The sequence below is a fragment of the Carettochelys insculpta genome, chromosome 1 (assembly GCF_033958435.1).
Source record: "Carettochelys insculpta isolate YL-2023 chromosome 1, ASM3395843v1, whole genome shotgun sequence".
In the NCBI taxonomy this organism is placed as follows: domain Eukaryota; kingdom Metazoa; phylum Chordata; order Testudines; family Carettochelyidae; genus Carettochelys; species Carettochelys insculpta.
Genome location: NC_134137.1, coordinates 261875333 through 261901395, shown reverse-complemented (window position 1 = coordinate 261901395; position 26063 = coordinate 261875333). Strand labels below are relative to the sequence as shown.

The 26063-nt window shown below is 44.3% G+C and overlaps 1 protein-coding gene across 4 annotated transcripts in view; it reads right to left on the bottom strand.

Moving 5' to 3' along the window:
* Positions 1–257: 257 nt before the first annotated feature.
* Positions 258–26063, bottom strand: part of DCP1B (decapping mRNA 1B) — an 87096-nt gene continuing 61290 nt past the window's right edge. For 3 of the 4 annotated variants that reach the window (XM_075005933.1, XM_075005954.1, XM_075005941.1), the window contains 4 exons: positions 23846–23974; positions 22225–23073; positions 6080–6328; positions 258–456 (listed from right to left, as the gene is read on the bottom strand). In XM_075005933.1, coding sequence (XP_074862034.1) covers positions 376–456; positions 6080–6328; positions 22225–23073; positions 23846–23974 — 1308 coding nt within the window. In that variant the 3' untranslated portion in view covers positions 258–375. The remainder of the gene's footprint in view (positions 457–6079; positions 6329–22224; positions 23074–23845; positions 23975–26063) is intronic. The other variant, XM_075005948.1, reaches the window with a different exon arrangement.

Sequence of the window (26063 nt, the reverse complement as noted above, 5' to 3'; positions counted from 1 at the left end):
TATCTAGTTCATGAATAATCACAGCTATAAATAAAAAAAAAAAGAAAAATGAACTCTGAAAACAGTCTTTCTGAAGGAAATGTAATTCATCTAGCAACAGGCCTATGTAAGAAAAATAATTTAAGATATTTTGTGATTAACTTTTAGCTTTGTTACTCTCCTTCCCCAGGAAAGCAGTTTCCACCCACGCATTTTTCAGTACAACATGTTCTTGCCAACAAGAAATATTTAAGTGTATCTAAAAAGTCTATGACCACTTATTTCATTTTATTGATTTTAATGGCAGTAGCTTTTAAACAATGTAATGCCACTTGGCAGGAGAGACTTCTTATTGGAGTTGAAGGAATCATACACATTTCATTTAAAAATTCTCTTTTACATAGACTTTTTGATGCCTGCCTTTCTCACACTGAAGAGATAAGCTTCATAGATAATGTTTAAGAAGTTTTCATCATTCTGAAAAATAAAATAAATAAGACTTATTACTGGAAGCTCAGAGTTCACAAGGTAAAACACTGAATCTTTCCATTTCAGAGTCCATTGACTTTTCAACCCTATTATCCCAATCAGAACCGGAATTCACAGATTTTCATCACCAAACAGAAAACCAGAGCACAAAACTCAAACACTTTGTTACCTGCAGCTAAGAGCTTTAACTGCATTTTGCACACATGGGCAGCATGAGAAAAGGGGGAATTCTCTTATTTCTTTTTGAAGAATTGAAGGCATGGAAACCAGCAAGTTTTGTAAATTTGTGCTAGCATTGTGGCTGGGTGAAAGTCACTTTTCTTTTCCCCACCCTGCAAGACTTCTGCAGTGATAGCATATACTTGCAATTTCTTCCCTTCACCCTAATCATCACATATTTAGGAGCCCTTTACATAGTTTCTGTTCCCCCAGGCCCACCCTGGGGGTAGGGGGCATGTTGTGAGGGCGGAGGGTGGGCAAAGGGAGTGGGCAAAGTGGGCAGTTGCTCTGAGGCCCGGTGATTTAAAGGAGTCCGGGACTCCTGGCCACAACCACTACTATACTTCAGCAACAGAAGCGGCTGGAGCCCTGGGTCCTTTAAATCACCTGGCTGTGAGGGCTGATGGGCTGGGGATGGTTGGATGCCCTTGTCCTTGCCCCTTCTGTCTGGGGCCTCATCTCTTCCAGGGATGTGGAGTAGGTTCCCTCCACACTTTGTGTGGGGGCCAATGGAAGCTGTTGTCCCCCATGTTGCCTGCACACTACTGCAATAATAATACCAAAGTGCTTGGGTGGACAGGTAGGCTGATTTAGTTCCTGGTTTTACACTAAGTTCCATACAGGCAAATTACGGCAGCTGCACTGAGTGCCATTGGCTTTAATAGCCTTAATCAGCACTGGTTCATGCACTCTTAAATAGATGGCTGATTCTTGACCACCTGCTTAGGATTTAACCAGTACTCATATGTGGCCTTGGGAAGGAATTCTCCCTCAAGTTGGATTCCCAGTGATCTTGGTAGATTCAGCATTCCTCTGCAGCAAGGGATATGGGTTATTTGCTGGGATCATCTGGGTATTTTATCAATCAATTCCCATCCACTCCAAAGGTCTCACACAATGGTGCACCTTGGTCCCTCCTATTGTCCACCAGTAGCAGACACAGGCTTTTGTCTAATTTCAGTTGCTGGTTTAGTGTGCAGATGCTGGGTGGTGCTGGTGACCTGTGATAGAGATAATCTGGTGGTCCCCTTTGGTTCTGAACTCTATGGCTCTTTATGATAGTAGTCCTCAAACTTTTGCCATTCTGAGGACCATTCTGCAATAAAATAGTTTCCTTTTCCAACAGTGCAACTTGCCAGACTGGGTGGTTCTCAAAATGATTTATTTTGCAGACCATCAGGGTTTTACACACCACAGTTTAAGACCTATTGCTTCAGAACCTAAGAGCATGGAAGAATGGAACTCAAATTACAAGGGAATTAACTAACCCATGCATGAGTGCAGCAAGATAACGAAAAGTAGGATATTCCTTGGCAAAAATCAGAATCTTGAGAGACCGATGCTGCAAAGCAGGAGTCAATAGATGTGAAGCTGGTTTCCGGTATCAAAAGCAGAGTGTTTTAATCTACAAATAATTTCCAAGCAACCCAATTAATCTTTGCATGACCAGGAAAAACCTGCCCATATGTATATTTTTCACGCAAAGCTTCAAAGGGTAAAATGTATGATCTTTGTGAAAGACTATAACCATGTTTACACACTACATTCTATTGCAATCTTTGCACAAAGTATACCTAGAAAGGTATAATTTGAAAGCTCAATTTGCTGATACAGATTGAACCTCTATAGTTTTGCATTCTCTAGCCTAGCAACATCTGTGGTCGAGGATGATTTTAGTTAGCTCAATGTCCACTTCTCATGGGTGTTCCCATTTTCCAAAGTCCCATAAAGTTTGTTTACAGTCACCAGTTCTGGCTCTCAGTGTTCTGCGCTGTTATTTAGCTCTAATTTGCCCCTAAATGTCTTCTAAGAGCCCAGTAAGCAGCGGAAGTGCTGGCAATGCTGCTAGACCTCCTGGGGTTCAACAACTTCTTTGGTTTGGCACCAGTCAGGTCCCGAGTGTGCCAGACTAGAGAGGTTCATCCTGCATAGAAAACAATCTGTATTAGTCACAGGATGGAACGGGTGCTCTTTCAGTATCTTTCCCTTCTTCAGATTTTATGGATACTAGAAAGAGAGGTTGTGGTAAATAGAAAGAGTGGTTTAAAGGGGATGTGTAAATGCTGAAGGTAAAGTATATAATTTATAAGACATAAAGATGTACGGATCTTAGGTTCCAATTTCTAAGCCCAGGCCATTTGCCTACCTAAGCATAGCTCCTCTACTTAGCAAGCAAAGTAAGTTAATAACAGATGATGTCAAGAAGACTGCAGGGTTAGAGAGTATTTTGCTTCAGTCTTTTCTAAAAAAAGGTAGAAGACCAACAGGACCACAGAGTCATAGGGCTGGAAGGGACCTCAGGAGCAACACAATTAACTTTAACAAGGGGAAAGGAATGTAAAATAGGTAAAGAATACTTAGGTAAGTTACAAATATTCAAGCTAGCATGGGGATACTTAAGGTACTAGCTGAGGCAAATTATTTTCAAGAACTCATGAAGGACAGGTAACATCCAGAGGACTGAAGAAGGGCAAATTGAGTACCTATCTTTAAAAAAGGAGAACAAACAGGACCTCTGGAATTATAGGATCAGTTAGTCCAACTTTGAGAATAATAAGTCTTGTGGCACCTTATAGACTAACAGATATTTTGGAGCATAAGCTTTCGTGTGCAAAGACCTGCTTCATCAGATGCATGAGTCGGGGGTGGTGGTTTCAAAGGTGTATTTAAAGAATGGGGTCCCAGAAAAAGGGAGGACCAGAGCTGACAAGGTCTATTCAGCAAGGTGGAAATGACCTATTATCAATAGTAGGTATCAAAAGAGGAAAAAACAAGTCAGATCAGACAGGGGGATATGAGCCATTGTCACAGTTTAATGGGGAGATCTTAACAGCCAAGGCAGAGAAGCTGCCTTTGCAAGCTGCGAGCCACTCCCAGTCTCTGTTTAATCCTTGGTTAATGGAGTCAAATTTGCAAATAAATTGCAGCTAAAAGATTTCTCTCTCCATTTGATTTTTGAAATTTCTTTGTTTCAGGACTGCCACCCTTAAATCTACTACTGAGTGTCCAGGGAGATTGAAGTGTTCCCCCACATGCTTCTGTACATTACCGTTCCTGAATTCTGATTCATGTCCATTTATTCTTTTATGTAGAGACTGTCTAGTGGGGCATTGCTGGCACATGATAGCATATATTATATTAGCAGATGTGCAGGTAAAGGAGCCCCTGATGGTATGGTTGATGTTAGGTCCTGTGATGATGTCACTGGCATAGACATGTGAGCAGAGTTGGCAGTGAGGACTGTTGCAGGGGCTGGTTCCACGCCTAGAGCCACTGGTTTGTGATTTGTAGTGGCTGGTGAGGATTTGTTTAAAGTTGGCAGGCTGTCTGTAGGCGAGGATAGGCCTGCCTCCCAAGGTCTGTGAGAGTGAAAGATGATTGTTTGATAACCTGGAAAGGCACTGGACCAATCACTCTGTAAGCACCTGGAAGACAACAGGGTTATAGAACAGCCAGCATGGATCTATCACAAACCATGCCAAATCAACCTTATTTCCTTCTTTGACAGGGCTATTAGCCTCGTGGTAAGGAGGGGGGAATGGGAGCAGCAGATGTAATACATCTTGAGCTTCTGACACGGATCCACATGACAGTCTCATAAGCAAATTAGGGAAAACCAATCTAAATGAAATCATTATAAAGTGGGTGCACAATTGGCTGAAGGACCATATTTGTGCTGTCCGACAAGGAAAGAAAAGGGGGGTTGCTTGGAAGAAGTGACCCCGCTTTTCATATTTTCAGTCCCCCCCTTGAAAAATATGGATGGGAACAAGGGAAAGACAGTCTTTGTGGAAGGGAGCGCCATACTGTTCCTTTGCAAAGGTGTGGAATTTTGCCTCTGCTTGCTTTTCTGCCAAAGAATGCCCACTTGGAATGTAATGGTCCATCAGCCTTGTACACCTTGCTGAAGCATCAGCTTGTCCTTTGTCTCTAAGGAACTGGTCTAGCCACTCTACGTGGAAAACATACTTTTAGTCTTGATTTCAGCTTTTGTTTATAACTTCACATATAGCATTGCTACACACATCTTATTATTAAATACAGGTCAAAACTCTCTGCCACCCTCAGGACCTGACCAGTGCTGAACTAGAGAATTTGCTGAACCACTGGAGGTCAATATTGTTTAGCAGCATTACTAACACTTCCACTGCTTACCGGGCTCTTAGAAGACATTTAGGGATAAATTAGAGCTAAATAACGGCACAGAACAGAGAGAGCCAGGACTGGTGGCTGTAAAGAAATTTTATGGGACAAAGGGAAACTTGGCCACACCCAAAAGTTCAGCTAACTAAAATCACGCCAGATCACAGATGTTGCCAGATTACAGAGTGCCAGACTGGAGAGGTTCAACCTGTATAATATTCCTGTGTATTTTGTTCAGACTGCATCTGAGTGACTCAAGTTGGAAGACTACATTTAATTGACTTTCTTGTTTAAAATATGTTTGGATATGTGCCTTTCATTTTTACTGTCTCACCTCGATACTATTATTTCTTATTCCTACCTGAACTTCTCCTGCCTTCAACATGGACATCTTTCATGCATTTCCAAAGTATTGCTCTTCTTTTAGCTAAATTACATACATGTAGTAGCGTTCATCTTTAAGGCAATTCCTTTAAGCCCTTAACATCCTTGTTCTTCAAATCCCCTCAAATTTATCATTGCTGGCAGGACCCGTCCTTATGTGGTCGTTACCAAGCTGGGAGCTCTCTGGCAGCTCCAGTCCCAGGAGACAGGGGCCAGGAGCTGGCAGGGGACAGAGGAACCCTGACAGCTCTGTTGCCAGTGGCTGGCCAGGGCATGAAGCACTGCTGGCATCTCCATCCATGAAGACTGGGCCAGGAGAAACCCATAAAATCAAGCCCCGGGAATCCACGGGGCCAGGGGAAACCTGGTAGCCTTGGGGCTGAGAGCTGACGAGGGTCTGGCACTCTGCCAGCAGCTCCAGCCCTGTGGATGTGGCTGGGACCAGGGGAACCCCAGCAACCCGGTCCGGGCCAGGGGAACCCTGGCAGCCCTGGGGCCAGGAGCTAGCCGTGGTGCAGAGCTCTGCAGGCAGCCAGGAGCTGTGTGTCAGCAGCTCCAGCTCCAGCCCCAGGGACCCAGCTGGGGTAGGATGGATGGGAGCCTCTCCTTTTACAATATATAGAAAATTCATCAACTGTTGCACCCAAAAGTACAGACATTAATCAAAACACAATTAAACTACAATTGTACTAAGGAGGAATATTATCTTCTTAATGAATGATTCAGTGCTTCTTTAATACACAGCCAGAAGTAGTACAATTCCCAGTGGACATGTTAGTTTACTAATCTATCAACCAGACAGGTTGGTCCCTATCAGAGATATTAAAATTAAACATGGTAAAAGGGAATGTTTTTGATTTTTTACCTGGATCAGGTGTAAAAGTGTTTCCTGCAGTTGCATCTTGGTCAATGAGTTGCTATTTATGACAGACGGCTCTGGATTTTGCATAGGAAGGAGGAGGCTAGCTGAATTGGCAGCTGCTTCTTGGGTTGCTGGTGGTAAGCACCGACTTTCACTTGCCTTTGTTGGAGCAGGTGTGGACTGTGTGAACAGCATGGGGGACACCAGCAGTGCAGGAGCCACAGTAGCAGGAATGCGCTGAGGTGAAATGACCTGCCCATGCACAAATTTATAAAAATGGAAGCATTAAAGTAATCTGCATATTCATTAAGAATACAAGATGATGAAGAGGACTCTAGACTGTAACAGATTCACGAGAGCAGATATGCAGGAATACACTGAAGATTAAGAGTATCTGAGGTCCACAATCACTCATCCAATTCAATATTTTATTATTGAACCTCAAGCATAACAAAGTCTATATAATAGGCAAATTGCTAAAATACAAGATTAGTTTATTATAAAAGTTAGATTATTATGACTACTAGCACAGCAGAAGAATGTCAAACTGCGACATTTGATGTCCTTATAAGGACAGTCTCTCGGCTTGGATTTTGACAATACGTTCACTAGAATGTACTTTAATCAACAATTTGAACATAACAGTGCTGTATAGTACTTTTCATCTATAGCTTTTAAAATACTTTGGGACAAGGGTGGGGGAGGAGGGGGGAAGCCACCCTCACTTTGCAGACAGGAAAATAGGAACAGGACATTAAGTGTTTGCTCTAAGTTCCACAACAAGACGATGCAGATTAAGGAAAAGAATCAAGTTTTGACTTCCTGGTTCATGCCCAATGCACTAGACTTACAAACAAACAAACAAACAAACAAAAACACCATGAAAGAAAATGAGAATATCTTTACTAGAAACCGAGATGGTGTTATGATTCTGTCAGAGTTCCCTTAATTTTAGTCTAAGTAGGGAGCCACATATTGATTTGCAAGTAGATTATGACCCTGCAGTATTCTTATCCTTTTAATTTTGAAGTACTTTTGGAACTGTTAAATATACAGCACGACCATGCTGGCAGGAATAAAATAATGTGACAAGGGCTTGTTAATTGTCTGCCACAAAGCTCTAGCAATGGACCTAAACTCTAATCTGTGGTTTTCCTCACTGTTCAAGTATCTGGCTTCATTCAAGAGATCCCCAGTGGGAGTAATATTGTCATGATTGTTATTTTTTATTGTATGACCAAACATGCATAGCAGCATCTTCTAAAAGCTTTATGTAAGCTTGAAACCCTCAACAACAGAGGCTGGTCCAATAAACTATCTCCTCACCCACATTGTGTCTCTAATACCCTGGGACCAGCATGACTACAACAAAACAAGTATTTACTGTTATTTTACCTAAACTATTTAGGCACTATTCGGCAGAATATGCAGTTATTCCAAAAAAGAGAGAAAAGAACAAAGTTCTCAAACTACTATATGATGTTAAATTTACAGGAGTAGAAAAACGTTTTAAAAGGATTGGTGGACATGAGAAAGCATGCACTATGCATGCTATGCCAAAGCCTATTGCTAACTGCACCGTTTATTGAATAGTAAATATTGTTTTTCTATTTTTTCAAAGCCAGAACTGTTTTTTTAAAAGGAAGATTACTTATTGTAATTTCCATTCCCCCATGATGCACGATCTTAACAGAAACAAACAAGTCTGTGATCCCTGCACATGAATGACAGCTCTCTTCTAATTACTGTGTGGCTGCTGCCAGTCAGCAGGGAAGATTGTATATGCATGTCTATATTTGGCACACTGGTGGACCCAATGTTACTTATTAACGGTTCTGATTTAGCAAAATGATTAATGCTGGAAGTGATATTTCTAGATAAAATCAAAATAATATGCTCCTACAGAATTTGAAATCAGTGTCAGTTTCTTAAAAATCAAAGATATCACTTTACTCTATACAATCTGATGAATAAAAATCTAACAAAACAATAGAAGGCATCAAGTTATGTTTTTAATAACACAGACTTGTCTTAATCATACGCAAATGTACAAAGTGGTTTAATAGGCGTCACTTAAGAATTGCTGTTCCACTGAGAGGACCTGCTTTTCACTAGTATTCATAAAACAAACAGAGGCTAAGTGTGTAAGTAACCCTGTGATATACTGGTGACAGAGCAAAAATATCACCTATTTCTCATAAATGAAATCTTAGATTTCCTATGTAACAAATATAAAAATGTATATTGCTGTTTACCAATGAGATTTTACACGTTCATAAATTCTAGCCTTTAAGTAGCTTCCTTACATGTGGAGGATAATTCCCTTCAAGACAAAAGAAACTTTTTTTCAGTTTAGCTACTTAGTTCAGATATTTTCAATTACCCAAGTGACAAAATTTACCTAATGGCTTCTAAACATCCATTAGAAATGTCAGATGTTGACTCTGGTAGTATTATTGTAACCTCTGTAGTATCTCCTGCACACATGCACTGAGAGTGATTACTATGGCTTGAAGATCCTGAAGAATCTTTGGTAACAGAAAATTACAAATGAAACAACTTTGAGACAATCACTTACCTGGCTGGCGTGCAAGGGCCAAATTCAACTTTGTCAATATAGGACACTGGTATACACTATGCGATAAAATTGGATTTAAGGGTCTTAGTTTTTATAAAGCATCAGTCTTCACCACAGCGCTCAACAGGTTGATTTTAAGGAGCTCATAAGTTTGATTTTTGTACTGCTGATTTCACTGGGAGCAACGCTGAAAACAGATTTGTTCAGTGTTGACTTATGCGAGTGCACACAGCAGCATTATTAAAATAGATTTTATTAGCCCTCTGAAACTATCTCATAAGGCCCCCTACGTGTTCTTTCTGATCATCGCTTCAGCTTCACTTATCTCCAGGTGAGCAGGAAGCAGGTGGCAGGAAGCAGGGATCAGCAGCCCAAGAATTTCTTTATTCCTTTCCAGTCAGTGTGGTGAACAGACATCAGGAGCACACCTACTAGCCATGAGTTCACAGGATCGCAAAAGAGCCCCAGCTTGGAGCTGTCAGGACATCTAGAACCTCCTAGCTCCGTGGAGGGATCCACCTGTCCTCATACAGCTCAAAAACAGCAAAAGAAATGCCAACATTTATGCAAAGATAACACAAGGCATGATTCACATAGGGTACATTAGGGACACTCAGTACTACCACATTAAAATCAAGGAAGTAAGGCAGAATTATCGAAAGACCAAAGAAGCCAATGGTTGGTCTGGGTCACCTCATCAAAAATGCTGTTACTACAATAAGCTGCATGTTATTCTGGGGACAGATCCAACCTCTTCCCACAAAAAACACATGGACTCCTCACTATGTGTTGCTCAGCAGACCTCTATCAACAGCAATAATGAAGTGGGGTGTGAGGTGGTGGATGAAGAGGAGGTGGGTGACAGTTGGGTGTACTCCAGTGCCGAAGCTGCAGTGACTTTTAATGACTTTTTGCCCGTGACCCAGGGCAGAACAAAACTCATGCAGCCTGACTGGCTTTTCAATCATACCCTGAGCTGGTTCATGTGTGTGCCTGCAGTGGCTTACAGTGATTTTTTTTTAACTCCTGCAGACAGCTTTAAAAATCAAGGAACTGCTTTAAGATCATGTAGCAAGACCCCTCCAACTGCTGGGTCGGCAGGCAATCAGACGTGGAACAATCCACGGTGCTCACTGATGTGTCCCATTCAAATGGTGGATGGGGAGCTTCCATATTATTTTTTCCCCCATGAACCGAAAACAGCTTACCATTGTCTTTAAGGTAAACATCAGCTGCAGAAGAGGTTGAATCCTTTTGCCTGGATTCATGAATTCTTCAGCCTTAAGAAGCCACAGAGTGACCATGCCATGGCCATATGTTCTTTCATAGATGCAGTCAGCCATTCATTCTGTCAGTATGCTCATTCTTCCACATAAAGATAAAAATGTTGCTACTAACAACATCCTTAACATTTCAACATTTTTTTAAAACAGGAATTGACCTTGTGAGCAGGAGTCAGAGGACTGGTGGGCCCCTGTCCCCCTGAAGTGAGATTATCCCACATGTGTAGGAGGAAGAAGAGCTGTCAGGAGCTCATGGCTAAGGATTTTGAAGTGGCAGGAAAAGAACAACTGGAGGCCTCTCAGGAAAAACAGGACAAGAAAAAAGGGAGGAAAAGCATGATGGACAATCAGACTAAAACACATACTACAGTCCTGTCCCTAATAACCAGGCAGACACAGATAATGGAAGTACCTGTGAATACATGCCCCATTTCATGCCTCACTTTCCACATTCAGTCCCCTCCCCTGGTCAGGGTTCCATCTCCCCTGACCAGTCCAGGTCCCCCCTTCCCCATTTTAGACCTCCCTCCAACACAATCAGTACCCTCTCCTAGTTGGGGCTCTGTATCCCCCATCCCATCCATGCCCTGCCCTTTCAGACCTTCCTTCACATATTCAGCCCCCTTGCCTTGCCAGGACCCTGAACGAGAGGGGGGAAGATCATGGAGATTCCTGTAGCCTACTCCCAGGGAACTACTACCAAGCAAAGGGCTAACATTCCAGCAACCATGACTTCATTATTTGTTTGTTTTCCCTATACTCACAAGCCTGACATTGGAGTCCCCTACACAAAAACATTATAGGTTGAAAAAAGAAAGTCGCATTTATTAGTTAACATGCTGTGGGTCCATGCTTTGGGGTTGGATGGGGTGGTGAGGGTTGTCACACAGCTGGAGGCAATTTCATAAAGGGCAAGGAAAAAGCATGGGGGTGGGGAGAATGCTAGTTAATGGCAGGAAATTCAGGACCCTGCATGCTCATTCATAAATTTGGTTTTCAAGGCACTCCTGATTGTCACTGCATTTTGCTGTGCTCTCCTGATTGCCTGTGCGTGTGGTTGCTGATAATTACTGGCCAGGAGATCTGCCTCCCATGCTGGCATGAAATTATTCCCCTTTGCCTCAAAGATATTATGAAGAATACAGCAGGCCCCAGTGACAAGGGTAGTGTTTTCTTCACTGAGGTCTAAGTATGTCAGAAGGCACCGGAACCTGGCTTTAAAGGCACATTCCAGCATCATTCTGCACCTGCTCAGCCTGTAGCTGAAGAGCTCCTAACTGGTGTCCAAAGTGCCTATGTATGGCTTCATAAGCCAAGGGAGCAAGGGGTAAGCAGGATTACCAAGAGTCACTGTGGGCACTTCCATACCCCCAATGCTGATTTTCTGGTCTGTGAAGAAAGTACCACTCTGGAGCCCTTTAAACAAACCAGAATTCCTACAGATACGTGCATCATACACCCTTCCTGACCACTCCATGTTGATGTCAGTGAAACGACCTCTGTGATCCACCAGTGCCTGCAAATATGATAGAGACGCACCCCTTGCTGTTTGTGTACTCTGAGGCCTGGTGGTCTTGTGCTAGAATGGGGATGTGCATTCCATGTATGGCCCCGCTGCAGTTAGGGAACCCCATGGCAGCAAAACCATCCATTATGTCTTGCACATTCCCCAGAATCACTGTCTTTTGCAGGAGAAGGTTAGCAATTGCCTGGGCTATCTGGATGACCACAGCCCCCATTGTAGATTTGCCCACTCCAAATTGATTTCCCACTCACCGGTAGCTGTCTGGCATTGCAAACTTCAACAGAGCAATTGACACATGCTTCTCAACCGTCAAAGCAGGTCTCATTCTGGTATTGATGCACTTCAGGATTGGAGATTGTAATTCACCAAGTTCCATGAAAGTGACCTTATGCATGCAGAAGTTTTGCAGACTGCTGATCATCCCAGGGCTGCAAAACTATGCAACTCCACTATTCTGAGCAGGTTTTGCAGGCCCAGAAACCACATTCCATGGTGTACAATACATCCAGTGCTGGCACCAACTCCACGTTCCTGCTCTCCTGATCCTGATGTGTGTTCGTGCCCCCCACCTCAACACACTCATTCTTCAGGGGCATCAAGTCAGAACATATTGCATCATAGCGTGAGAAGTCAGCAGAAAACACTGTACCAAACAGTGACATATCTGTGGATCCATGTTATCTTTCATAATGGCGTGTGGCAGGCAATGTAAAAGCTGCATGAAAATTCCCATGGCTTTTTTTTTTCCAATGGTAAGTGAGGGAAATGCACTGTAGGATGATGACATCAGACACACAGAACCACTTTCAGAGACTTTTTGCTCCCCCACAAGACAATGGTACACAGAGACCCAAAATGCAACAGGGCTGCACAGACTGTGGGATAGGTGCCCACAATGCACTGCTGCCTCAATCAAACTAGGCAATTTAACGAGGACACATTAAGTCGACTGCGTGAGCAGGTGTGGACACAACTTTGACGTTATAAAATCTAACGTTTAAAAAGTCAACTTTAATAAATTCAACTTTATTCCCAAGTGCAGACATATCCCTAGTCTATTACGGACTGAACCTCGTTGGTTCAGCATGCTTGGGACCTGACTGTTGCTGGGCAAGAGAATTTACCAGACCATGGGAGGTCAAAATTATCTAGCAGCATTACCAACACTTCCATTGCTTATTGGTCTCTTAGAAAAAATTCAGTGGTAAATTACAGCTAAATAACAGCACACCACATATTTGAATAATTTCTCACAAGGACAGACATCACCTTCCTAAAAATATTGCTATTATATTATATCAGAAAAAAATTTATTCAGAGTTGCCTGCTCATTCAACATCCACTGATTTATCTGTAGCTTCAAGACATTAATCTCTGATACATCATCAGCGCAGCATCAACTTTGTAGTCATTTGAACAGCACTGCAATAGGACAACAAGAAAAAAAATATGTTGCTCTGAAACAAAGTGTTTACTTAAATGTCTCTATTTAGTATTCAGCAATGCTGTTGGCAACAGGATAACATGGGACTTGGGGAATTTATGCTACATTGTTAGAGCTAAGAAATATAGTTGGAACCCACTAGCTGCTTGGAATTCCATATGTTTCAAATAAGTCTCTTATAAGTAATTAGAGTACGTGTTGTGGACTTACGGCCATTCTTAGCAAGTGTCACTTAGGACTAAAAATATTTCACCTAAAAATATCTCAGCAAATTCTAGATATAGCTGTTGCCAAGATTTTGTTAGTTAAAACCAGGGGTACGAAGGTGTTTTTGTTGGCATACACTTGTAGACAACTGGGGCATTCTTCTGCTGTAGATTAGCATCAAACACTGGATGTCAAATTCATCTATAGCTTACTTATTTCTTTATTATTGTTCAGAAACTTACTTTCTTAAATATTTGTGATCACAGGTTAATTTCTATTACCCAAATACCTCAAATGGCACGAAAAAATCTTGTGTGACTGGAAAGTTCATTCTATCATGAGGTAAATGCTACTTGGCCTTTTCATGAACGGACCTGCCAAATCTAAGGAAAGTGTCTTTCCATGTTTAATTAAGAAATTATGGTATGTCACATTAAGGCTATGTCTACACTAGGACATTACATCGAAGTAGCCTATTTCAAAGTAGCAACATCGAAATAGGCTACTTAGACGCGTATCGTCCACACATTCTCCGGGGCTGCTGCTGTCGACGTTCAACATCGAAGTACCGATGGCGAACGTCAAAAGGAGCCGCCTCGGAAGAAAATGTGGAGTATCCACACACACAAGCACTCTCCGTTGAAATAAGGGGCCAGGAAAGCCCACGTATGGGGGTCAGAGGCTAGATTAGCCCTTCTGGGGCTACAGCAAGCTGCTCCTTTAAAAGGCCCCTCCCAGACACATTCGGCCTGCACAGCACAAGGTCTGCAGAGTGCTAGCCACACTCTCGCAGACTGATGCACAGCAGTCAAGGACCCCCAGCAGCAGCACCAGTGCCAGCGCCAGCACCTGGAAGCCTTTCAGACTGTCACCCAGTGAGCAAGCGCCCTGTTAGGTGCTGCACAGCAGGCTGTCAAGCAGCTCCTGGCAGGGGGGCCCTCCCAGGGGGCAGATGGGGACGCCCCTGACCACCAGGCTCCCCTGTTCCTCCCCCACCGGGTGCTCCGCCGACTCTGGAGCTACACCACCATCTCCAAGCGGTGGGAGCAGCTGATCATGGCGGAGTAGGTGTGGAACTTCCACATGAGCTGGCAGACCTTCCTAGAGCTCTGCCAGTGGCTCACACCCGCACTGAGGCACCAGGACACCTGGATGCAGCGCGCCCTCCCCGTCAAGCAGAGGGTTGCAGTAGCTGCCTGGAAGCTGGCCACTCCAGACAGCTACCGCTCCATGGAACACAAGTTTGGAGTGGGAAAGGCCATGGTTGGGACCGTCGTCATGGAGGTAAGGAGGCCTGGGCATGCACCCACTGGGGGATGAAAGAGCCAGGGAGGCAGGGGCTGGGCGGGGGGTGCCCAGGAGGGGATCCTGTGGGAGGGACCTCAGGCACCCTTCACACCCTCATGGGTGCTTGTGTTCCCTCCCCACAGGTGGTCCGTGCACTCAATGCCATGCTGCTCCAGAGGGTCATCCAAGTCGGGGACCTGGTCGCAGCCGTTGCCAGATTTGCTGCCATAGGGTTCCCAAACTGCTTTGTGGCCCTGGACAGGACCCACATTCCCATTCACACCCCGAACCACAGCGGGGGAAGATACATAAACTGCAGGGGCTACCACTCCATGGTCCTGCAGGCCATGGGTGAACAGCCAGTGCCGCTTCCAGGATGTCTACGTGGGCTGTCCCAGCTGTACACGACACCCGCATTTTTAGGAATTTGGGCCTGTGCCGCCGGCTGGAGGCAGGGACCTATATCCCCCCGAGAGAGATCTCTCTGGGAGACACCACCATTGCTCTCTGCCTCGTGGCAGATGTGGCCCACCCCCTCCAGCCCTGGCTTGTGCACCCATACACCGGCCACCTCACTGCCAGCCAGGAGTGGTTCAACGCCCAACTGAACCATGCTTACCAGGTGGTGGAGAGTGCCTTTGGCCACCTGAAGGGCCGCTGGTGGTGCTTCCTTGCCTGCCTGGACATTGGCCTCCAGAACATCTCCCAGGCTGTGGGCGCGTGCTGCATGCTCCACAACATTGTTGAGAGCAAGGGGGAGGCCTTTGTCCAGCAGTGGGCAGTCAACGCCGGCACAGGCTTCCCCCAGCTGGCCGCTGCACCCAGTCACAAGGCCCACTGCGAGGGGGTATGCGTCCGCGAAGCCCTGCAGGCCCATTTTGATCAGGGAGAGCCCTGAAGCACCTGCCTGGCCTTCCCCAAAGGGCCTCTCACACACTGCCCCCACACCACCCACACAGCATCCGCCCAACAAGCACATGTCTCAGGTTCTTCGGAAAATAAAACAGTGGATATTGAAAACCGGTAAACTATCTTATATGCACAACAAAAACTGGAATCAATATTCAAAGGAGCACAACTATATACAAGGGGAACAACTATATACAAATGGGGGACCAGCAGATGGCTTGGTCGTCAGCTCATCAATCTGGAGTGGGTGTAGAGGGGCAAGACCCCCAGGCGCATACGGGTCGCACCCCACCCCTTTGTCCACAGTCCCTGGTGCGGCTGCCTCCACCGGCCGGTCTTCAATTCCAGTGGGCTCTGATTCTGGGGGGCTGGCAGGCGGCACAGAAGGTGAGGTGTCAGGCGACGAGGCAGGCGGTGCAGCAGGTGGGGCATCGAGTGGAGTGGCAGGGAGGGCGGCAGGCAGGGCAGTGGGGGTCAGGAGCCTGGAGACAGCCTCCCGGATCAATCTGACTATGTCCCGGAAGACGCCCATGAATTCCTGCCACGCCGCCCAGCGCCGGGTGGACTCCTCCTTATCAAAGTGGAGCCTTTCCTCGGTCACCTCTGCCTGCTGCTGGAGAGCCGTCAGGAGCTCGGGGTCCACAGGGGCCATCCCCTGGGTCCAGCAGTGGTGTGCCCGCCCGCTGGCCTTGGAGGTGTCCCCAAGCGCTGGTGGTGCCTTACCTCCGGCAGGCTCTCGGGGACCATGGAGGGTGCCTGGCTCCCTGGGGCCTCAGATGGTGCAGCTGTGGAGAGGGAGGGGAAGGCTGCAAGTACTGTGCCCTGGCCTGTGGCCCATTCCTCCTATCCCCCCCTTGGCTGCTGGGTCTCCGTCCCCATCGGTGGGAGTGGTGTCCCTGCTGGGTTTCTCCTCTGTATGGTCCCCCTGCCCCCAGGGTTAGGGCACAGTACTGTCCACAGGTGTGGGTGCTGACGGGCGCTGATGGCCATGCCACCGTCCTGGACCATGCTGTGGTTGGGTCCGCTGCGGGCGTGTGGTGCTCCCGGTCACGTCTGGTGCCCCGACCCCATGGCCCAGGTGTGTGTGCCCTGTGGGGTACGTACCTGACCATCCACTGCTGCAGTCAGGGGAACCCCGGTGGGCGGACGCCCGGTTGGTGCTCCAGGAGGGGAGGTCTATGAGCAGCCCCCGCCCTCTTCCTGCTGGACCCCTCCTCTGCTGTCCTGAGGAGTGGCTCCTGGGGTGGGCCCTGGGGTGTGGGGCTGGCCTCTGGGCCAGACTCCGGCTCTGAGGCCTGCTGGGACTCCTTGGTTGTGGTGTCCAATGTGGCCTGGGGAGAGGAGGTGTCCTGGGGTCCCAGGGTGGCCCTGAGCTCCCTGTAATAGAGGCAAGCAGCGGGGACGGCCCTAGACTGGCTTGCAAAGTCCTGGGCCGGGGCGTAACCTTGCTGCAACTCCTCCACCTTGCTCCGGACGTGATTTGGAGTGTGGGCAGGGTGACCCTGGGCGGCCAGGCCCTCGGCCAGTTGGATGAATGCTTCCGCATTCCGCCACCTGCTCCCCATCACATGGAGCACCTCCTCCTCACCCCAGAGCCCCAGAAGGTCTTGTAGCTCGGCCTCTGACCAGGATGGGCCCTGCTGCTTTTTGGCCCCCCATTTGGCTGCTGGGGGTGCCTGGATCCCCTCGAGGGGGGGAGCCCTGGGGGCGCTCTGGGGGCTGGCTCAATGCCATGGTGCTGGTTGGAGGGGTCGGGGTCTGTGGAGGGTGTGCAGGACTGCCACATGCGTGTGCTACTGCCTGCATGCTCTCAGCTTCCTGCCACAGGAAATCCAGGTCCGTGGAGCCTTAAGGGCTCCTGCGTGTGGTGTTCATAGAGCGTCGCAGGGGCTGGACAGCAGGTCTCAACCCCTCAGCTGATTGCCGCCATGGAGGATCCCACTATTTCGAAGTAGCAGGACGCAGATCATCTATGCGCGCCCTACTTCAACGCTGAATGCTGAAGTAGGGTGCTATTCCCATCTTCAAATAGGAATAGCGATTTCAACGTCTTGCCGCCTAACGTCAGTTTCAACGTCAAAATAGTGCATGGCGCGTGTAGACGAGACACATGCTATTTTGACGTTGTGCCGGCTACTTCGAAGTAGCCAGCTAGTGTAGACGCACCCTAAATGTTTTATTTGTGATAAGTAAAAAATACCAGTTGTACCACCAAACACCTATGCAGCTTCATATTGGACTACAAAATACCAAATTTATACACAGATAGAAAGAATTCTCTACACTGAAAGCGTGTAATCAATGTAAGGATGGGCCTAATAAGCAGGGTAAGTGGCCTATTGTAAATAGGATAAACTATTTGTATAATGTCCGGACTATGGTACTCCTATGATAATAGCATAAATTCATGAAAACCTTCAAGCATGCACTTAAGACCACCTATATTTAGAACATCACATGCTCAATAAGCCCATGTTTAAATTCCATCAGGGATCAATGCTTTCCCACTGGGAATTAAACATGCGTACTTGATGCCCTCAATAGGATATTCTCCTGAATCAGTCTAGCAGTAGGCTGTGTGCCCCCTTGACAGATCAGAAAATAATTCTGTTCATCTTTTGCTGTTTTCCCCTGCAACTACTCTTTCCCTTCCATGTGGGAGGTGTAAGTTTTTATGCCATATGGAGATGCATCACAAACCAATTTAAAATTGGGTCCAGAATGTGTCAGGACTGTTGTTCAGAAAATGTAAGCTATGGTCTCCTCATCATTGAAGAATCTTATTTGTTCTTTAAATACTCTTAAATACCAAAACTTAGTTATTAGATATTATCAAGGCAGCATTCTATTGCTGGCAGACATAGTAAAATTTACTTCTATCCTTTGATCTTTAGTGGGAGCAGATGTCATACTGAATAATAAACAAATAGAAGGAATGGACTTTTTCCATGCACTTATTGTCAAGATCTGTTTTGATTCATCTTGAATCAGCATGTAAAAATTTGTGCAAATCTATTTCACTGAAATGTTTACTTGCTGGATTGGCGTGAAAAACAAGTCTTCAACCAATAGGAAAGGGAACACTGATACTCAGGTAATGGCTACACTATTGTTGCTATTTTGGGATACAAATGTACAACTGCAGCCAAACAGCATGGTATTCCATTTCTGCTATCCCTCAGTGGGAGGGGAACCGAAAACTTCGCAATAGCCACTTATTTCTAACTTTGGTACTGTATGGATGGCACCAAGCTCAAAATAATAATAATGAAATAATTTATGAAATTTGTGTTGTGTAAATTGCATGAGTTATATTGTGTTATGGCTACAGTGTAGCCAAAGCCCCACAGAGGTACTGACACTAATTTTAAAGCCTCTACAGATTTTTACATTCCCTTCTGTTCCTATGATAGACATAACTGGCTTAGCCAATTCACTGAATTCCACAGGAAATCCTGTGCTAACTTGACCTTCTAAGTCTATCTCTACTCCCGGACACAATGCAATTGAATAGGTAATGCTCGTCAGAACCTAGGTTGATCATGGGCCTAATGATTAAAGCTAAAATTTAGTCATGGGAATTTTTAGGAGATGTCAGAGACAGATCAGAAGCAATAAATGAAACATCATGGCCTGTGATCTGTTCATGACTTTTGCAAAAGATACCCCAGCTTAATCTCTACCTCTGAAGCCCTGCTGCTCTGGAGGCCCCTGCTGAGGGGAACTTCCTCCAGTACTAAGGACTGGTTGCTTTCCAGCTGCTGCTGCTGGAGACTGCTCTCAGGATGGCCTGTGGACATCTCTTGGGTTGCTGCTCCAGACACCCTGAGACCACTGCTGCACCCCAGGACAACTACTCTTGTTCTTCTCAGAACCAGCCACACCACTGCTGTTCCTGCAGATCCCTAAGACCACTCAAGCAGCAGGTTCCAAGTCTAAGAAAGGGTGACAGGGAATTGCCTGGTCTGTTTACTCCCTCTTGGGCACCTGGTATTGGTAACTGTAAGAAGACAGGATATGGCGCTAGATTGCTTCTGGTCTGACCCAGTGTGGGTGTTATATTCTTAAGGCACCCCTGAGACCACTTCTCTGATGCTCCCCAGGCTGGTCCCAGGGATCCTGCTTGGGTGGTCAGCAAGACCTGCTGCACCGGGTGCTGCTCAGATGGTTCCAGAAGCCTACTGAAGAAGCTGGTGCTGTTGGTCCAAGGGAGGACTGCTTGGAGCAGCTGGGACCAGGTCACTCCAGCAATGGCTGTAGAAGTTACGGAGACTGCAGAAAGTCACTGATTCTGTGACTTCCATTGTGAAAGAATTGTAGCATAACGATTAAACATGTTGTAATCATTTTTACAGTCTGTAATAGGTGTGAATGTTTAGGTCTGTAACAATGTTGAATATTTCAAAACCAGCACAGCACTACTGGTTGCTGTTGTCTCAGCCAATACAGACACCTATTGTCTGTATGAATCTTCTCGAGTAATGTTCTTCCAAGCAAGACGGGATCCAGAATTGTAATAACTGCTGTTGCATTTTATGCACATTTATAAGTAATAATCTCTGCAATGACTTTTCCCTGAAGGTGTTGGTGCTCTCATAGCCATTGGTTCTCTTTGAATTTTGCAGTAAAATTACTAATATTCTGAAGCCAGTATTCAAGTTCTATTCTGCACTGTTATCCTTTCCATCTCAGATTTACTGAGATATAATTATTGTTTTTATTCTTTTTCAAACATATACAAAATGAGATCACTATCAATCTTATCAATACCAATCTCTTGTTCTGAGATGTCTTATATTTTTGATACTTTCTAGTAGTGCAAACTGTTTAATAATATATAGCTTAGACTATTTTCTAGGTTTGAATAGCTCAGTCCCCCACATGCTGTGTGCACGTTTCAGAGTTAGACATCTCAGACTTACAGAATGTAATCCCCTGACCCAGTGAAAACAAAAACAGTTACTGTGACTTCGGTTACCTTTTTGTTAGGTCATCTATAATTCCATGATATGGCCACACACTAAATACCATGAGCAATTCTGGTCCCCCCACATCAAAAGCCATATATTAAAACTGGAAAAGCTAAAGAGAAAGCAACAAAAATAATTATGGGTCTGGAACAGGTTCCACAGGAGGAGAGATTACCAAGACTGGGACTTTTCAATTTGGAAAAGGGATGACAAAGGGGAAAAGGTATGATATAGGTCTATAAAACCACAAATGGTGTGTAAAAATCAAATAATGATGTGTTATTTACTCTTTCACATAACACAAGAGCTGGGGTCACCCATTGAAGTTAATAGACAGCATGTTTAAAACAAAGAAAAGGAGGTACCTCTTCACACAATGTATAATCAACCTGTGGAATTTGCTGACGGGGATATTGTGAAGACCAAAATTATAATGGGGTTTAAAAAGAATTTGGTCAGTTCAGGGAGGATAGGTCCATCAATGGCGATTAATCACGACAGTCAGAGATACAACCATGTGCTCTGGCTGTCCCTAGGCTGACTGCCTGAAGCTCAGAGTGGAAGACAGGGGGTGGATCACTCAAATGATTGTTGGTTCTGTTCATTCCCTATGAAGCACGTGGAATTGGACACTGTCAAAAAACAGGATCCTGGGCTAGATGGACCAGGGTCTAGCACAGTATGGCTGTTCTCTTCTTCTCTTTTTATCATTAGGACTGAGGCCAGGTCTATATAACAGTGCAGTATCAATACAAATCTGTTGCTGAGGGGTGTGAGAAAATCTGTATCCCCAAATGATGCAGTTATAGCAACCCAAGCCTCCTGTGTATACAGTGCTATACTGATGAGACCTTCTCACACAGCGGCGGGCTCTGGCAGCTCCTCTAGCAGAGGTGGCTTCTTTGGTGATACAAAGGAATTTAGGGTGTGGGCAGAGAAAGGGTGGGGTGGGTGGACAGTAAAATCTCTACTTAATGGACTTCTGGCTTTAACGGACACCCCTCCCCAATTAATCTGTTAAATCGAGGGTTTACTGTATTATTTGAACAAAACAAAAAAGCAGTCATGTAGCACTTTAAAGACTAACAAAATGATTTATGATCCACTTCTGTCCCACAAAAGCTCATCTCCTAATAAACCACATTGTTAGTCTTTGAAGTGCTACATGACTGCTGGTTTGTTTAGTTAGAATACAGACTAACATGGCTACCTCTCTGTATTATTTGAAGATATTCAAAAAGAATAGAAGATCAAAATTATAATATTAAATACTATGACTAATCACTGGTTCTAGCAGATGCCCTGCAGAGGTAGTAACTAACTGAGTTATTGTCACATCACGCTCTTGGGCTTCACTGAAGCTTTCTGTCTTTTGGTCTGTTCTAGGCTTTAGTCCCCTTACGTGAATCTGAAAAAAAATGACTACCGTAAGTTGTTTAAGTTGATGGACAAGGGGTACTCTGGGCAAGGGGAATGCAAACTCATTTTATTCTGAATCACCTGTAAGAGACACATCTCACTAGAAATTTAAACCAATGACACAAAGTATATAACAGACACAGACACACAGACAGACAAGTATATATAGTACATTTTAGAAAATGAAGAAGAATCTAGGCCTGAAGTATATATGACTACTAGTGACCTGGAAAGGCCATACACTTCAGTATTTATGTATTACCAAAGCTAGAGAAATCAGGACTGTTTGATCTTTGCATCGGAGCATTGCTTCTGTTCAAACTGACTTGGACATGGCTCACAGACCCCAGCAACACAAAAGTATAGTAAAATGAAAATGAGTCTGATGGCCTGAGATTTGTTTAGACAGGACAGAAATAATGGGAATTAGAGAACTGCCTTATAAAACTGAATTCTGTTGCACTGCAGCTCAAAAGATTCCTAAATACTTTCCTTATAGGCATTTATTCCTTAAACTCATGTTTACCTGTAAGAGAGGGGTCTGTTTTTCTGCACTTGATGCCTTGTCTATCCAGGAGTCCAAGGGTTTTAGAGTGTTGGTGTTCTGAGTAACCACAGGAAACTTTGCTGCCAAGGTGGGTCTGCTGGATACATGTAACTGTTGCTCCTGTTCCACTATCTGGAGTTTCTTCAGTAACTCCTGGGATGAAATCACTCCAGAATTAGTTGTCTGGTTGCCAGAGAGGGAAAGTGGTTGTCTAGGAAGTTTGGACTGTTCTTTAACAACTCTCTGAGGCCCTGAAGTCTGGGTTGGAAGAGAGCCATTGAAATAAACAAGATGTGGCTGAGTCATATTATTTACCTGAGCTGCTGATGCTGTAGCAGCAGAAGTCCTGCTGAAGACTGAAGCTATCGAACTTACAGGACCTGTTGCACTTGTGTCCATTTTACTCATTGATCCCGACTGGACCTGTAATTTCTGGAAGAAGGTTTGAGTGCTAACTGTGTCCTGGGCTGGATGAGACGTTACAATACCATGAGAAGTCACAGGTTGAAAGAGTCCAGTGAAAACCTCTCTTGCAGAGCAGACATTACCATTTTCACATAGTCGATTCTCAGGAAGCTCAGAGAGTGGGTGAAGATCTGTCCCACGCACCATAAGTTTTTGAATAGCTGGGCAAAGCTGCTTCTCTGCTGAAGATGACTGACTGCTAGGTTCCTCATAAGACAGAGAGCGTACTACTCTCTGCCTGACGGGAAGATTAAGTTGGTGATTTTTCTGTGATTGTTCTGGGACATCTTGGTATGTGGTAGAATTTTCCTGTTTTCCAAATAACGCTGTCAGAGATAAGTGTTGTGGTTCAGTGTCCATGTTCTGTGAGGAAAAAGAGAACATGTCAATGTAGCTCCTGTGCATTTTCAGATACACTAAAAGCCTAAAGTACTACCTTACAGGATCAAAGGAACAGCCAAGACAACAATCCCAACCCCCCTCCTTCTCAAGCAGATTATTTAAGGATTCTGCTATGTGGGGAAAAAAAGATTTTTGAACAGCCTCAAAACTCCTGGTCTGAGAGAAGGATGTCACTTTCAGAAAAAAAGGTACTGACTTCACTTTCAATGCCTTGAGACAAGAGTCTCCTTTTTAGGTGTGACTAAAATATTAGAAAAGCTCACAAAGTTACGAAGGGGAGAAATGAATCTTCTGCCCTGGTGGGAAGTAGTCTTATTTTCTGTCTCTCTCCTTACAATGGCTGACTGGATGTAGTTTGCTGGATTTTGTGTTGTGATTTATTTTGAAGTTATATGAAAGGCATATCACATGTATGGAAAAGCATGTGTACAAATTTAAATTAATAAGTGAATAATAAAATAAGCAGCTTTCCTCTGGCTAGTTGGGGGTTTCCTTGTGATCACAACTTTCCTAAATTGACAATGAATTGTTTGCTTGAATCAGCACACGTTGTTTTTAATAACCTCATTTTACATAGCAAAACTATTTTTCGTAATAGATACTCGTTTTGCATCAAGACCATCCCAGTTACCCTAATTACACTTCAAATTATTGTACTGTTTAATCTACACAAGCATTTCCCCATGGCTGATACATTATGGAAGCACAAATCAGTGCACAAATTAAAGTATACCTTGCCTTGGTGAGGTATTTGTTGTTGCTTAGTTTCACTGGGCTTCACCGGTATTGGTTTGATAAGGTTGGGGTTGTCATAGATAGCAGAGGAACTTGTCATTTGTTTTGGCTCTGAACAGGTCTTACACTGCAACAGAAATAAAATATACTCTGGAATGAAAGAAACTACTACTTTATGAAGAGATGTTCTCCCCCAACTTTGCATCATAAAATTCCAGACTGGTTAATCTTCAAAATGTACCACCACCTGTATGGAGACAACTGAATGGGTGAATTTCCTAGAAACATGAGGCATAAGTAAGTTTACAGATTCAAGTCCACACAGCTTTCTACGGGAGGGTTTAAAAAAAAATCTCAATACCCTTCCTCATCTTTTACTCTTCCCGTACTTAACACAAAACCAAGCTCACACCTTAGAAACCAGACCACAGTTGCCAGTTTGCTCTATCAGTAAAAAGCCAGTTCTGTTATGGGCTGTAAGTAGCTCAGGTACCAGAAGCGTTTATATGCACATATATTTATAGGCTAGCAATAGGTACATTTAACATATTTTATATTAGTACTTTCATAATCTCAATTTCAGCTCCCCTAACAGATACAGCTCTGCTAAGGAACAACTGCCACCTTCAACAAAGCATGAGCCTTGAAATTCAATACACTTTGCTTTTTCTCTAGTACTCTTGTGTGGATTGCTGCTTATTCTCAAAAAGGAAGAGGAAAACATGCAATAAAGAAATTGAGACATGATAACAACGCAAGTGGGCCAGTTTGGGTATTGTCATCCTATAGTTTTTCCTCTGAGAATTACATGGAACTAAGTTTAGACATGGCCTATAAACATATTTATTTTGGCTGTATAGTACACTACTTTGTTACTAGCTTCTGGTGTTTTTTTTAAACACATTTTTTAAAAACATTATGTTCAAATGCTTTTTCCTAGGACTGATGGTTATATTTGCTGATCTCTTCTATATGACTGTCTCCTGCCCTTCACAGACAGATAACATGCATAGTTTACACACACTGAAAATCTTGAAGAAAATATGAAATTATTTGGTTAGCATTTCAGAGAGAGTCAGGATGTTCTGTTAAATACTGATATGTTAACTCATATTCTTAGATCAAAAAGGGATAGGAGAAGGAGTTCAGAGATGCTTGATGAAATATCAGCAGTGTGGAAAGACTGAAATATGAAGAGAAATTGGCAATATTTAGTTTAGAGAAGAGGTAAATAAAAGGAAACATGCTGGAGATATATAATATATTGAATAAAAATCCTTTTCTTTATCCTCTGAAAACTGAATGATAGCAAAAATAAATTTGATAAAAGGATACCTTGCTTTCTTCATCCAGTGCCTAATTAGCTCATTGAACTCTGATACAAGATACAACTGAGACCAAAAGATAAGCAGGATTCACAGAAGGATTAGACATTTGTATTAATAACAAGTTAATTAGACAGAATAAAACAGAGATGTGGGGGAGCGATAAATCCTCATGCTTCAGAACATTAACCACCCCATAACTGAGGAACATTAAGAGAAAACTTTATGTACTAGGCATTCTTTAATTGTCCACTTTGAGCTTTTGAGACATCTGGTTCTATGCATAGTTGGACACAGCGGCTGTGTCTACACTAGCCCAAAACTTTGAAATAGCCATGCAAAGTTTACTAATGAAGTGCTGAAATCCATATTCAACGCCTCATCAGAATGCCGGCAGCTGTGGCACTTCAAAATTGCCATGGCTCGCCACCGCGTGGCTTGTGCAAATGGGGGTCCTTTTCGAAAGGACCCCACCAAATTTGAAATCCCCCATGGCCATTTCGAAGTTTTGGGCTAGTATAGACAGACAGAAAGTTAAACAAATGGATCAGGGTATAATACAGTGTGGCAATTCCTTCATAATTACTAAAACAATAGTGTTCTTAGGCTTTTGGTGTACAGAAACCATTGCCTATCATACTGACCCACGGTGGCAGGTTTGCAGAAATTTTGGTGGTGCCCAGAATGCCCACACTCTTCCCACACTCAACCCCCTCCTACCTGCCTGAAGCTCTGAGAGGTTTGGGTGGGAGAGTTGTCAGGCTCTGGGAAGGAGTCTGGGAACTACGTACAGGCTCTGGGCTGGAGTATGGGATTGGGATGCAGGAAGGTGCAGGCTCTGGCCTGAGGCAGAAGGGATGGTTCTCGATGCAGGGTCATAGAGGGAGTTTG